We start from the raw sequence: 13499 nt of genomic DNA, 5'->3' as shown, positions 1-13499 counted from the left end.
TTTTAATTGTTGTGTTTTTGTTTTTGCAGAAAACTGAGAGTAAGAACAGGAAGCTCTGCCTCAGAGTCAGACTCCTGCATGTGTGTGTTTGAGTATAAATGTGTGTTTGCACGTGAGTTTGCACGTGTGCAATGAGTTGCAACAGTTTGATCAGTTGAAACCACACGCTAACAGACGCTGCAGATCCAGATCTGTACAGGAAGCTTTGGGTTTCTTCTCTCTCTTCAGCGGGGTTATAGCCCCTCCCACTTTAGTCCCCCTCCTGCAAGTTTTCTTGTCACATTTGCAGCCTTAGACATTTTCCTGAAAACAACAAAACCGTTGCACTTGTTTGCTATACTTCCCGCTCTAATTTTTTCCTTCATTTTTAGGCTCAGTTTTAATTCATCAAGCAAAACACGTTTCAGGACAGACAAAAGGTTAATAGCAGTCTGGGGCCTTTTTGAGCTGTTATTCTACTTAAAAATGTACTCGATTCATTTATATTTACAATGTTTTTTGTGGCATTGCTTGACATTCACCTTTCAGCACAACCCCAGTTTATTTATATGTTTAATATTTTTACACAATAATTCCACGATGAACCTGAAACTGTCCAAAAAACTGAATTCCGAGCGCTATCTTTGGTCATGTTTTAACTGCAGCTATCACACAAAAATTGTGATTAAACAGTTTAGAACAAAGGATGAAACTAAAAATATATAAAGCTACAAACAAAGCAAAAACAAGGTAAAAAATGTCTAAAAAAAACAGACAAAGCTCCACTAAATTACATTTAAGGATTTATTCCAAGGGTTATCACAACTATGTGCCATAACTCTTATGTTAGTTTTAAATCAAACATTTCAAAACTACAAACTTTTTGAAACCTAATTGGGGGTTTGGTTTCATTCCTGCGTCACCGTAAACAGCCGATGTGACTAAAAAACTCCCCGATGAGTTTAGGAGCTACAGAGGTTTAAGCATGTGAGAGAGAAAAGTTCAGCAAACATCCACTGAACTTAGATTATTCAGGTTTTGTTCTAGAAAACAGCTGAAAATTGTTTCATTGAAGCTAAAAGTAAAACTTCACAAAAAAGTTAAGGCCCCCCAACACCCAGTGGTTTAGCTGATGTTCCAGACCTGCCTCTGTGTGTGAATAGGTATGTGACGGTAAAACGCTCTGGACCTTTTTAAAGGAAGAAGAGGATCTGCCGTGTTCCATTTAGAGAAGAACGGTCCCAAACAGGAATTAAGACAAGCTTGATTTTGTAGAAAAGCAGTAGGAAGTCAACACAGAGACACATGTGCTGACATCTGGTGTTCATGCTGGGCACAGCACAGCAGCCTCCTGAACCTCCCACAATTCATTACTGTAACTCTTGTGCTATCCTAGGCACTTTAACATTGGGAGTGAGGTCATCTTTCTGATCTTCTTGTTTACATAAAATGATGCAACTTTTTATCTCCAAAGAAAACCTACTAAAGGTATTTCCACTAAACCATTAAGCTATTTTCATTGGGAAAAAAAGAAATCATAATTTCCCCCCACACGCTACTCATGGGCAAAAAAATGAGCCACAACTTGACATCAGGCTTTACATACATGACAGTTTTAATACAGACTTAAAAAAAGGTATCTTTTGGAAATTGCTCTCCTCTGACACCACCCTCCACTGGTCATTTCAGGAACTGCAGCAGTTTGTACTTCCTGGTTCAAATGAAGGAATGGAAGGTGAGGTTGGGACACATGTGCTTCAAATGACCAGTTTTTAGAGAAAAATGTTTTTGATGGAGTTAAACCAAAATCAGAATGACTCCTTTCACTTTTCACTTTTCTATTGTCTAATGTAAAATAAAAATGATTTTTTACATTCTTTAACATGAGATCTTTAAAATCTTTGTCCAGATTTGGAGACAACTTTGTAGGATTAGGTTATTCCCTCTCATTAAGGATACTCCATGGTATCCTTGAAGACGTGATAAAGGATGCTTTTCTAAAGGAGAAAAAGTAGGATGTTCCAGTGTTTGCAATGAGAAATGGTAAAAAGTTCTCAATGGTGGCCTAAAGGAGGAAATAAAGAATGGTTTCCTTGAGGTGAGGCTAACAGTTTTTCCTGAAGGAAATAATGAACAGCTGCACGGTGGCGCAGCGGTTAGCGCTCTTGCCTCACAGCAAGAAGGCCCCCGGTTCAAGTCCTTGCTAGGGGATGTGAAAAACAACAAATGGGGGACCTTTCTGTGTGGAGTTTGCATGTTCTCCCTGTGCATGCGTGGGTTTTCTCCGGGATCTCCGGCTTCCCCCCACCGTCCAAAAAACATGCTTCATAGGTTAATTGGCAACTCTAAATTGACCATAGGTATGACTGTGAGAGTGAATGGATGTGTGATTGTGGACATTCTACCCTGTGACAGACTGGCAAACTGTCCAGGGTGTCCCCTGCCTTCGCCCACAAGTGGCCGGGATAGGCCCCAGCAGCCCCGTGACCCCGAAAGGGAAAAATGGTTAAGTGAATGAATGAATGAAGAATGCTCAGGTGTTTCCAACAGAGAAGGATGAAGGGTGGTCCATATTTTCTTGAAAGCAAAACAGAATGGTGTTCCACTGGTTGTTATGAGAGAAGATGACAGAAGTTCCACAGAGTGGCTATAAGGCGGTGATGAAGGAGGCTCTTTCTAGAGGAAACTCTGAAAGATGCTCCACTGTTACAGGAACAAAAAGGCCAAAGACAACAAATGACCTGCAACGCAGACACTAAAATCCCTGAAGATCATTGGCTGAAAGAAAACAGCTGTGGGCGATTAGCAAATGAAATCAGGGAGACTTTGACAACTGAAAGCAGAACATTAAGCGAACAACAGAAAAAAAACAATGAAAAATGTCTAATTTTGGGAAACCTGTCTGAATCTCCTCATTCTCCTCTGATGTTTGCTGATGGGGTCAAGGTGATGAGAAGGAGGATATAGGAGAGATTTTTTTGTTTTTAAAAAAAAACTCAGGTCATCAGGAAACCACCAGTCAGGTCCAGCTCCTGAACAGAAGAAAGAACAGACAAAAAAACGAGACAAAGATAGAAACTTGTGCTACATGGAGTTTCCTCCCCAAACCTTTTTGGGCCACAGGTGGTGGAGAAGCAGGTCACACAGGCTCTCCTTCCTGTCGTAGATAAAACTGATGTTCTTCTGCAGGAGGTGTCAGTGCCAGAGGAGAGGAGAAGCTGCTCCTAAAACTGGTCAACGGGATCTAGAAAACACCAGGTACTGAATCTTTTTACTAAGTAAAATATGACAAAGTTCCTCTGTTTGGGGCATAGGAGGAAATATCTGATTTTAAGGCTGCATAGGATGTTGGTCAGTAATGACTGTATCCCCCATCAGTGCTGCTGAATGAACAAACAGCGGGTTTGTTGTTTATCTGCGTGTTTATCTGCCTCATCACTCAGATTCAGCTTCAGCCTCAAACAGGTTTTATTTTTCATAATTCATGAGGATTTTTAAGATGCTTTTGCTCTCAGTTACCTGGAATCACAGCCGGTAAGTTTTCGAATTCCCTCTAGTGTCTACTAACCTTCAGAGCACATCTCTGTGAAAGACGATCAGAAAAATGTTGTTGTCTAATTTGGTTAAGGTGTGACGAAAAGAGTCTCTATTATTCCTGACAGGGTGGAGGTAACTGGACATATGCAGTTCCCTGAACGCAACACAGGCCAGTTTTCTAAGTGATGGATAAATTCAAAAATGTTCACACATCTGTCACACAAATCATAGTGACTCACAAAAACAGATAAAACAAAATTGAACAGAGGATGTGAGGGAAAAACTTAAAAGAAAGAAAAAAAAAGAAACACCAAAGAGAGATATATATATATATATATATATATATATATATATATATATATATATATATATATATATATATATATATATATATATATATATAAATGCCAATATTGTAAAAAAAAACAAATTTCTGGGGAAATTTGATAACAATGAAACTATTAACCCAGTGCACTTTTTGTCACCCTGTGAGTCTCGGTGTGAATACAAAAACAGACCAACTGTATTTCAGCTCAGGAACCACAGTCAGAGTGGAAGCAGGCGGTAAGGAAAAATTATTTTTCAGTCATAGGAAAATCCGTTTTTTATTCAATTATTCATTTTTGTATTCTAGAAACTCCCTAAATTAAATATGACAAATATCACCAAAAATTGACAGAATTTGGTTTTACTATTCAGTTATTGAAGACAACATTTGGCCTTTTTACTTTACATTTATCATCTTAGAGAGAAGAAAGTAGGAAACTGCACAAGTTTTTCGAGTTTGTGTGAACATTTGACTTAAATTGATTTATGTCACAGTTTGTTATCTTAGTAAAAGTTTGTTGTAGTTCAATGTTGTCGTCGTTTGAGTTTGTCATAGTTTTTGTGATGGTCTTTGTTGCGGTGTGAAGGATCAGGGTCTTGATCAAGTGTATTTTGGCGGCGGATCCAAACTGAGAATTGAAGCTGGTGAGATTTTTCTTAATTCGTCACATTGGAGGGATTTAAAAAAAACTATTTAAGAAATCCTCAAAGAAATGATCAGAAAACAAACTCTGTTCAGAGTCTGTAGGAGTGTGAGGTTCATGTATGGCTGTTAGTGGTTGTGTGACTGCAACTACAGAACGCCAGATCTTTGGCGGCGGCTCCAGGCTCATCGTGTCTGCAGGTCAGAAAATGGACATAAAGAGTTTTTCTCAACTGCTTTGATTTCATGTCATATAATCTGGAATCATTTTAGGTTTATTTTTTATGATCTAAAACTAAAGTTTTATATTGAAATGTTTGATGTTAAAGACTTAATAGGATTTCAAATGATCATTAAAAACGTGTCATCCGTGATCCTGAAGACAACCTTCCCTTTGACTGAAGACTGAACAGTGCAGACTCACAGTCGTGTAGTTTTAGTCCAGCCGTCAGTCACAGTGTGACAGGCAACAATGAGAAAGTTCACTTCGGGGGGGGCACACGACTCATCGTCCTTTCAGGTGAGACTAAAAACATTTGGATCAAAGAGATTTTATTTTTGAAAAGCGTCAACAAAAGTAATCAGATTACATGCAGATCTTTGGATTTTTTTTTCTTTTCAAAGAAAATCTGAGATTGTTGAATCTTTAAAGGCTCAAGTGTTTAAAAATGATGGAGATTGGCTTTTTTTTAAACAAGTTCAGCCTGAGAAGCTTCACCTCAGACGAATCATGAAGAGGCAGCAGCTCAGGAGGCTGCAGGGGTTTTAGTTCAGGTGTGAGGCACAGTGGGACTGGTGGACTGGATAAAGTGGTGTTTGGTGGAGGAACCCGGCTGACGGTGCAGACGGGTGAGAAAAAGGGGGGAGGAAAGGATTTGTGTGATTCATGAAGTCCAGAATCATTGATGTTGGAGAAAAAAAACATCTGTTTTGGTAAAACAAGTTTAGATTGTCCTCCTGTTTTTTATATATTTTTTTGGCTCTGGTTTGTGCGTCAGTCGTCTTGCTTTTGTGTTGCAGAAATCTTTGTGGATAAACTGAACTTTGTAAAAGAAACAGACCTGTTAGATCTTTGCTGGATCTGGTCAGATGTGGTTCTGAAAGACCTCTTTGGTTAGTGCAGGTCTAAGGCTCAAGTTATGCTTCGGTTTTTCTCCTCTGGACCTGTGAAGCTCCAGTTGGACCCAAAAAGGTTATGTTTGTGGAGCTGCTGCAGTTTCTGGATGATGTGAGTTCTGAAGAAAGTCCTTCTGGGCTCAGGTCAGCTTGCAGGACGGTCTTGCACAGACAGAACCTGGTGAGTTCTGGTCAATAAATGGACTCCATTTGGAGTTCTGATCATGGAGCTGATCTCTGCTTTGAGCAGAAAGCTGACAGTTTTTGTCATGAAGCTTCCTGATGTGTGAATTCTGGAGATTACAACCGGATCAATTTTGGATCTGGAACCAAACTAACTGTTCATATGGGTGAGTGTCCATACCCGCATCATTAGTTAAATAGTTAAAAATGAGAAATGATACGGTGAAAAGTGAAGGAAAGTTTAGGACGGATCAGAATTAACAAACCAAATGTACTGAAAGTTTTCATTAAAGACAAAAAGTAGGAACAATAAAAATGTCCATTGAAAGGCTAAATAAAGAAGAAGCATAAAACTGATTTATTCCATCAATGTAGTTTGCTGAACAGATGAAGAATTTGTGTCATGAAGCTTGTTGATGTGTGAATTCTAGAGATTACAACATTCGTTTTGGACCTGGAACCAGACTAACGGTTGAACCCAGTAAGTTCTGATGCGTATCAAAGATGAGATTCCAAATCAGAAATCTTCTTTTATTTTCTTAAATGTTTTTCATGTAACCTTAGAGAAACGTTCCATTCAAATAACATGAAAATGTTATTTCCAAAATCATAAAGTAATTTTAAACGATTGAACGTTCTGCTTGTTCAAATAAACGGACACAGACAGAGGTTCATTTTTTGGGGTTGAGTTTGTGTCACGGAGTGTATCTGTGTGTGACTGCGGGACAAAAGGTCTTCTTTGGAGCTGGAGTCAGACTGATTGTTCAAAATCGTAAGTGTTTTTAGAATTGATCTCTACAAAAAAAAGAGGATCTAAAATTCTCTAAATGGATAGAGTTTAACCAAAGAGGCTAAAACATTTTCCTTTTAAACATTTAGTTGAATATCTTTCTTATATATATTTATGGAGAGTTCTGTAAACTCAATAGTTTTTGTAATGAGCCTCCATGGTGTGTGTACACGAACACGAAGAAGACCATTTTTGGATCTGGAACCCGTTTAACTGTTGAAAGCAGTGAGTATTTTTCAAAAATTACTCTGAAAAACAAATAAAAAAGAGCTGGACAAATATTCTCTCAAAGCTAAATGTCATAAATATTCAAATCAGGTTTTGTCTGAAGTCAGCTTTATAAGATTTTTGGTTACTATTTACTAAATACTTAACATCAACTAAAACGACTGATAGAGTTTGAGCTTCGTTAGTTTGATATGTTGTTGTTGACATAAAAATATATTATTGTGAACTAATAGGATATTCTAAACTCAGTGCAACAAAAGAACTGTAATTTATGCTATATTTTAGTCAATTATTTTAAATTCACACCAAAATTATTATAGAGATCGTTATTTACTACATTTTAAAGTTGTAAAACCTCCGTAGTTCTGCTTTTGTGTGAAATAAACCGGAAAAGAGTTTTTGTCACACAGTGTGACGGTGTGTGAATGTGGGACAAAAGGTCTTCTTTGGATCTGGAACCAGACTGACTGTAGAATCCAGTAAGTTCTGATTTAAATACGAAAGGAAAACATAACTAACTAGAAAAAAGGTTTAACTGTAAGAATCGTACATGTTTGAGGCATGAATTCAGTTTAACTTGTCAGACTGTGAAAAAGAAAGAAGCTGAACTAGAGTCAAACCCGGTTTATGTCATGGAGTGTTGTGTTGTGTGAACACGGGTGCAAGAAAGATGATCTTTGGATCTGGAACCAGATTATCCGTAGAACCCAGTGAGTTCTCAAACACTTTCAGTTTTTCTTGATGTTTTTTTCCTTCTTAAAATATTTCCTTAAATGGAAATGACTGCAGCAAGTAAAAGCAGAACGAACCTGTCCATGATCCTCTTTGGACCCGGAACCAGAATGACTGTAGAATTCAGTGATCTGGATTGGACTTCTCCAGTTTGATGTGGTTCTGGTGTCATGTCTCTCTTGTGTTGGAAGTAAATGGGTTTTTTTGATTCTGTTTAGAACTATTTAAGTCCTGAGCAGACTCGGTTCAGATTGTTCTGGTCCATGTTTCAGTCGTGTCAGCTTCGTGTGCTGAAGCTGCTCTCCGTGGGTCATGTGGTTCTGGTGTCGATACAAAATCCTCTTCAGTGGCAGCACTGTTCTTTTCCAACTTGTGTTTGGTTCTGAGTCGGTTCTGGCTCATCAGTTGGATGAACGCTGATTCTGTCTGCTGGATGAGAACCAGCTACAGCTTGAAAGATCTGATCCAGGAACAACAATTGAAAATCCTGTTAAAATGTTTTGACTGTGATGAAAAGGTGAGGACTGATCCAAAACTCTGAGGCAGAAAACCTGCAGAGGTTTTTGTGAAGGAGCTGAATGTTGTGTGACTGGTAGTAATCAGTACAAGATCTTCTTTGGACCTGGAACCAGAGTGACGGTACAAACCCGTAAGTCACAGAACCAAGAATCTTATTATAGTCAAAAGAGGAATTTTAAATGAAATGTTTTTTTTTTAAATAACATAACTGAAAATGCTAAAAACTGATTCAAATGTATAAAGTTGTGTTGATTCAAAAAGTCATTTTTTAAAAACAAAATCTTGCTTATATTAATGGCAAATGTAAAAAAAAACATTTACCTTAAGGTTTTTTTTTAAACAAACTGTAAATAAGTTAAAAAAATAAGAAAATTAGACTAGTAGAGTTTACAAACTACCTTTAAAAATGTTTCTGAGTAAAATACAAGTTTTATGTTACAATAATTTCACCTACTTGAAACGATAAAAACATATTAGGTGCCAATTACAAGTTTAAAGTTGACAAAAAAGTTATTTTTATTTCATGCAAAGAAGAACACAAATGCAGAAATATGAGCTTTAAGGAACAGATCTTTGCATTTTAATGAGAAACCAAACAGATCATTGAGTCTGATTATTGTCCTTGATCGGACTTTAACTGACTGATGAAGAGTTTGTGTGCTGAAGATTCATATTGTGTGTCTGTTACCACCCCAAACAAACTGGTGTTTGGAGCTGGAACCAGACTAACCATTGAACTCAGTAAGTTCTTCTGACTATTGTTAATCTACATACATTTTAAAACATATTTTTCTGATCAAAGTATGAGATTTCTGAAGCACAAACAAAAATTCAAAATCAGCAAGTGGGTTTCTTTGGTACAGAGAAAGTAAACTTTTTGGGGGACAATTCTTTCAGTGAAGTTTTTGGGACCCAAACTCGACATCAAATATGAGTAGAAAGAGAGAAAACCCTCAGATAAAGATGCGTTTAAGTGAAGAGTCTTTTGAAGGTTACGCGCACAGCACGTTTGCGTTGATGGGTTTGCGTCATGGAGTGTTGTGTTGTGTGAATACTGGCAGTGCAAGGAGGATGGTGTTTGGACCTGGAACCAGTTTAACCATTGAACCCAGTGAGTTCTGAATTTAATAGTTGTTTGATGAGAAGAAGATAAAAGTTTAGTATTAAAAAAAACATCTTTTTTAAATGACTGAATATGTTAAAGGACAGTCAGATTATGTATCAAGAGAGTGGCTCAGTCTATGAGTTCATCAAATTTGGTTAGATTTGCATTGGTGGAGTTTAAATTTGGTGATTTTTGAGGTGAAATCAGTTTAACTACTAAACCCATTAAATACTTACATTCATTCTTTTTGTTATATTAATGTAGATGATGCAGATGATGCATTAAAGGAAGACCAGTCATTAGAAACACGATTTCTTCTCCTCCCTGATGATCGACTCTTAAGACTCATCAAAAATGCTCTGAGGTTTTCTGTGCAGAGCAGACAGAAAAGAGTTTGGAAAATAAGGAGCCATCCAGAGGACTGCATCTCTATAAACAAAAGTATTATGGATGTTGACCCACTAGTTACAGAGGGACTGCGTGAGACAACATGGTTTGTGTCATAGAGCATTGTGTTGTGTGAATAGTGGTGGAGTGAGTCGGATGCTGTTTGGACCTGGAACCCGATTAACCGTCGAAACCAGTGAGTTCTGACATGAACGGCCTTGTTTTTGGGGAATTCTTGGTTTTCTGATGTTGATCTGTTCAGAGACATCACCTGGTCCGAAACGAGCTTGGTTTGTTTTGTCGACACTTGGTCTCTCTTCTGTCAGGTAGATAAAGCCAGTGACTGAAGACGCTTTGGTTTGCGTTTCCATGCAGATGAAAAGGTCTGTGTTCTGCCGACGGGTCAGTCTAATCTGATCTCACTCATAAATTAGAAATATTGGAAGAGTTCAGCAGAAGCCTTTGGATACAGACTGAAGTCTGCTTCGGTGCTTTGTGTTGACTTTGTGTAGAGGGGTTTCATGTTGTGTGAATGTTGGTGGGTCCACAGGCAGGCTGCTGTTTGGATCTGGAACCAGATTAACCATAGAAACCAGTAAGTTCTAAGTGAATTGTGACAAAGTTATAAACACAAAAGTTATTTGGAAGAATTTTAGTTTTCATTGAAACTGTTTACTTTAATGTTTATTTTTCTGGAAAATATGTTTTTTCTGGAGCTTCTGGACTCTGGTTTATCTCCTCTGGAGTTTTTGTTGTGAAGCTTCTTGCTGTGTGAATACCGGTGTCAACAAGCTCATTTTTGGATCTGGAACCAGGGTTACCGTAGAAACCAGTAAGTTCTGAAATAAATCAAGTTGTTTTTGAGTAATCAGGATTGAATTAATGAAAATGGCGCTGTGATGGACAGGTGAACTGTCATTGAGTTACCTCACCTTCATTCTTCATTAGTTGAGTAGGAGGCAAGTTTAGAAAATGGATTGATGGAAAACATGAAAGTATATTGAAAGAATTTGGGTTTTATAGAAATGTTTGTATTGTCTGGAGCTTCTGGACTCTCATCCAGCTCTTCTGGAGTTTGTGCTGTGGAGCTTCATGCTGTGTGAATGTTGGTGCTGCAGAGAAGCTCATTTTTGGACCTGGAGTCAGAGTTTTTATAGAAACCAGTAAGTTCTGCTCTTTTTTAAACCGTCCATAAGTCGGTTCTGTGTTGGACTATGAAGAATTGTCAGAATGAAACAGAAAAGGATTGATGAAAACTGAAAAAATACCCAAGTTTTACCCATAAGTTTAAACTTTATCTAGTGAAATAAAAAACCAAAGGCTTATAGAAAATCTGTATTTTAAATTTTAGTAAATTGAAGGCAAATGTTTTTTTTTAAAAAGTACAATAAAACCTGAATAAACTGAACTAAAGCTAATAGTTTACTCTTTAAACACACATTTTAAATTGAATTTACAGGGAATATTAAATTCTAGTGTCCAATGAGAAGATTTATTGGTGTGTAAATGTAAAAAATAATGCTTTGTGCGTTTGTTGGTTTTGCTAAGCTTCAAATTGTGTTTTTTGGACTCTGAATCAGACTGACCATTGAAAGTAGAAAAAAATTATAATTATCTTTATAAAACACACATTTTTTACATAAAAACAGATTGATTATTTTAATGTTTTGAAAAATTATTATATTTAAGATGAAATTGATGAGCAATTTAAGAAGTTCAGTCTTTGCTAAAATAACATTTTATTGATGTTGATTTAGCTTTATTAGCTGCAATCATTATAATGTTGGTCTTTTTGTGCCCTCATATCTGCAATAAGTTTACAAAAGCTGGATTTTCATGTGATAAAACATGGAACCAGGTTGTAAAGCGTTTGGAAGTGAATTGCTGGGTTTGTGTCCTGGAGCTTCATGTTGTGTGAATGCTGGCACTGACAAGATCTTCTTTGGATCAGGAACCAGATTAACCGTTCAGACCAGTAAGTTCTGCTGCAACTCATCCACAAAACTGCTTTAATTTTCTTAGTAATATTAATATTTATTCCACACTATCATGGATCTTTTCATAATGTTTTTTATATTTTTTAATTATTTTTAATTAAATAAAAGTTTATTAGTTTTTTTGCAGCCTGAAGGCTGATTCTGGAAAAACAGTTCAAATAGATTTAATATGAAATAATAATAAAAAAACAAAGTTCTAAACAATTTTTCATTTTCAGGCATTAAACTCAGACAACAGATCAGGAAAAAGGCTTTTGAAATAATGTCTAATAAAACCTCACTTTTACATTGATGATGGTTTTGATCCCTAGATCAAAAGCAGAGTTAAAACGTCAAAATCCCAGGTTCTGATCAAAGTTTGACTTCATTAAAATGTTGATCAAAAAGAACAATTTGGGTCCATAAAGTTCTGCTGAGTGAAGGTCAGGAGCAGCTGTTATTGTAGCAGAGCGGTGGGTTGTGTGTCTGGTTATGGAGCTTCAGACAAGATGATCTTTGGACCTGGAACCAGATTATCGATTGAAAGCAGTGAGTTCTGACAGTTTTACTTTATTTTTAAGACGTTTGATCTGAGTTTGACTCCAATACTGTTTGAATATTGGTTTAGCCAAATGCATTGACAAAAAGAATAATCATAAAATCCTAATTACGTAAACCAATCTTAGAAAAGGCTGTTTGTAAATGTAATGATGATTTTTGAAGCTCCAGGCCATTTTGTGATTGTCTTCACAAAATGAAATGAGGAAAAAGTTGTTCAGTTTGTGGCTCTGTTGTTGTTGTGTTTGTGCCATGCAGACGCATGTTGTGTGTCTGGTTTTGGATCTGCTAAAGCGACTATTTTTGGACCTGGAACCACTTTAGCCGTTGAAAGCAGTGAGTTCAGATCACAATCTAGCGTTTTATCATCTGCATAAAAACAGAAGTAAAATTCCTTCATGACAAAGAAATATAATTTTTGGGATCAAACCATCAGGAAATCTTTCTGTTTAGATTGATGGCTGATCAGTTCGTTTTCTTGGTTTTTGCTGCTGAGTTTCCTGTTGTGTGACTACTGGTTCTGGATATAAGATCATCTTTGGATCTGGAATCAGAGTTTCCATTGAAAGCAGTGAGTTTATATGTTTATTTTTGTTGTTGTTTGTTTTTCAACTTTTAAAAGAAGTATTTTTTGTGTTTGACTAAAATCAAAGACGGTTTAAATCTTGATTCATTGAGAAAAAACAAATTTACTTAAATGTCCCAATTCTTTAAACTGATCTTTCAAAAGGTTGTTGGTAAATGAAAAGGGGATTTTTGAAACTCTGTGTCTTTATGCGATTGACTTAATGAGAAAACATGGTTGTTTAGTTTGTGTTGCTGAGTTTCCTGTTGTGTGAATGCTGCAAACAAGATAATCTTTGGACATGGAACCAGACTGATCATAGAAACCAGTAAGTTCTCATGAAATGAATCCATAATTAATGGTTCTAATATGTATTTGCAATAGGGGGTAAAACTTTAGGTTCCTTTCTTTGGCTTTGTTGTTTGCCTTTCGTCTCTCTGTTGTGTTGGTTTTGGATTTGATCTAAAACAAATCAGAATAATGATTTTGTTTTGGTAGTTTTGGTGTAAAAGCAGCCGTTCTCCTTGCTGAGAGTCGTTTCTTGGTTTCTTGGGTTTGTGTTGTGAGTCTGTGTGTTGTGTGTCTCTTGGTGGTGCCAACAAGATCATCTTTGGATCTGGAACCAGATTATTGATTGAAAGCAGTGAGTTTTGATGTTTCAGTTTATTCTAATCTCCCAAAGATATAAAAGGCTGACGGGAATGGTTTGATCTTAAAAGTGATCAAAAATAAGTGTAAATATTCAGACAGATGTTCTATTATTTCTAATAACTTTTTGACTTTAAGTGATTTTAAAAACACGTTGATTTAATACGTTATTATTGGGTGAAATTGAGATTTTCTTAGTATAAAAC

General features: G+C 36.7%; 1 protein-coding gene across 7 annotated transcripts in view; it reads left to right on the top strand.

The window, feature by feature from the left end:
- Positions 1–4584: 4584 nt before the first annotated feature.
- The window catches only part of LOC101156281 (M1-specific T cell receptor alpha chain), a 47148-nt gene continuing 38233 nt past the window's right edge, over positions 4585–13499 (top strand). The window contains exon 1 of one of the 7 annotated variants that reach the window (XM_078934639.1): positions 4585–4687. In XM_078934639.1, coding sequence (XP_078790765.1) covers positions 4609–4687 — 79 coding nt within the window. In that variant the 5' untranslated portion in view covers positions 4585–4608. Of the gene's footprint in view, positions 4688–5683; positions 5953–7390; positions 7514–8525; positions 8796–9517; positions 9743–11257; positions 11522–11863; positions 12072–13499 lie in introns of those variants that run through there. The other 6 variants (XM_078934659.1, XM_078934655.1, XM_078934638.1 and 3 more) reach the window with 6 other exon arrangements.

Source organism: Oryzias latipes, chromosome 17 (assembly GCF_053564925.1).
Source record: "Oryzias latipes strain Hd-rR chromosome 17, Olatipes_Hd-rR_3.1".
Taxonomy (NCBI): Eukaryota; Metazoa; Chordata; class Actinopteri; order Beloniformes; family Adrianichthyidae; genus Oryzias; species Oryzias latipes.
This window is presented reverse-complemented; position numbering and strand designations above follow the sequence as displayed.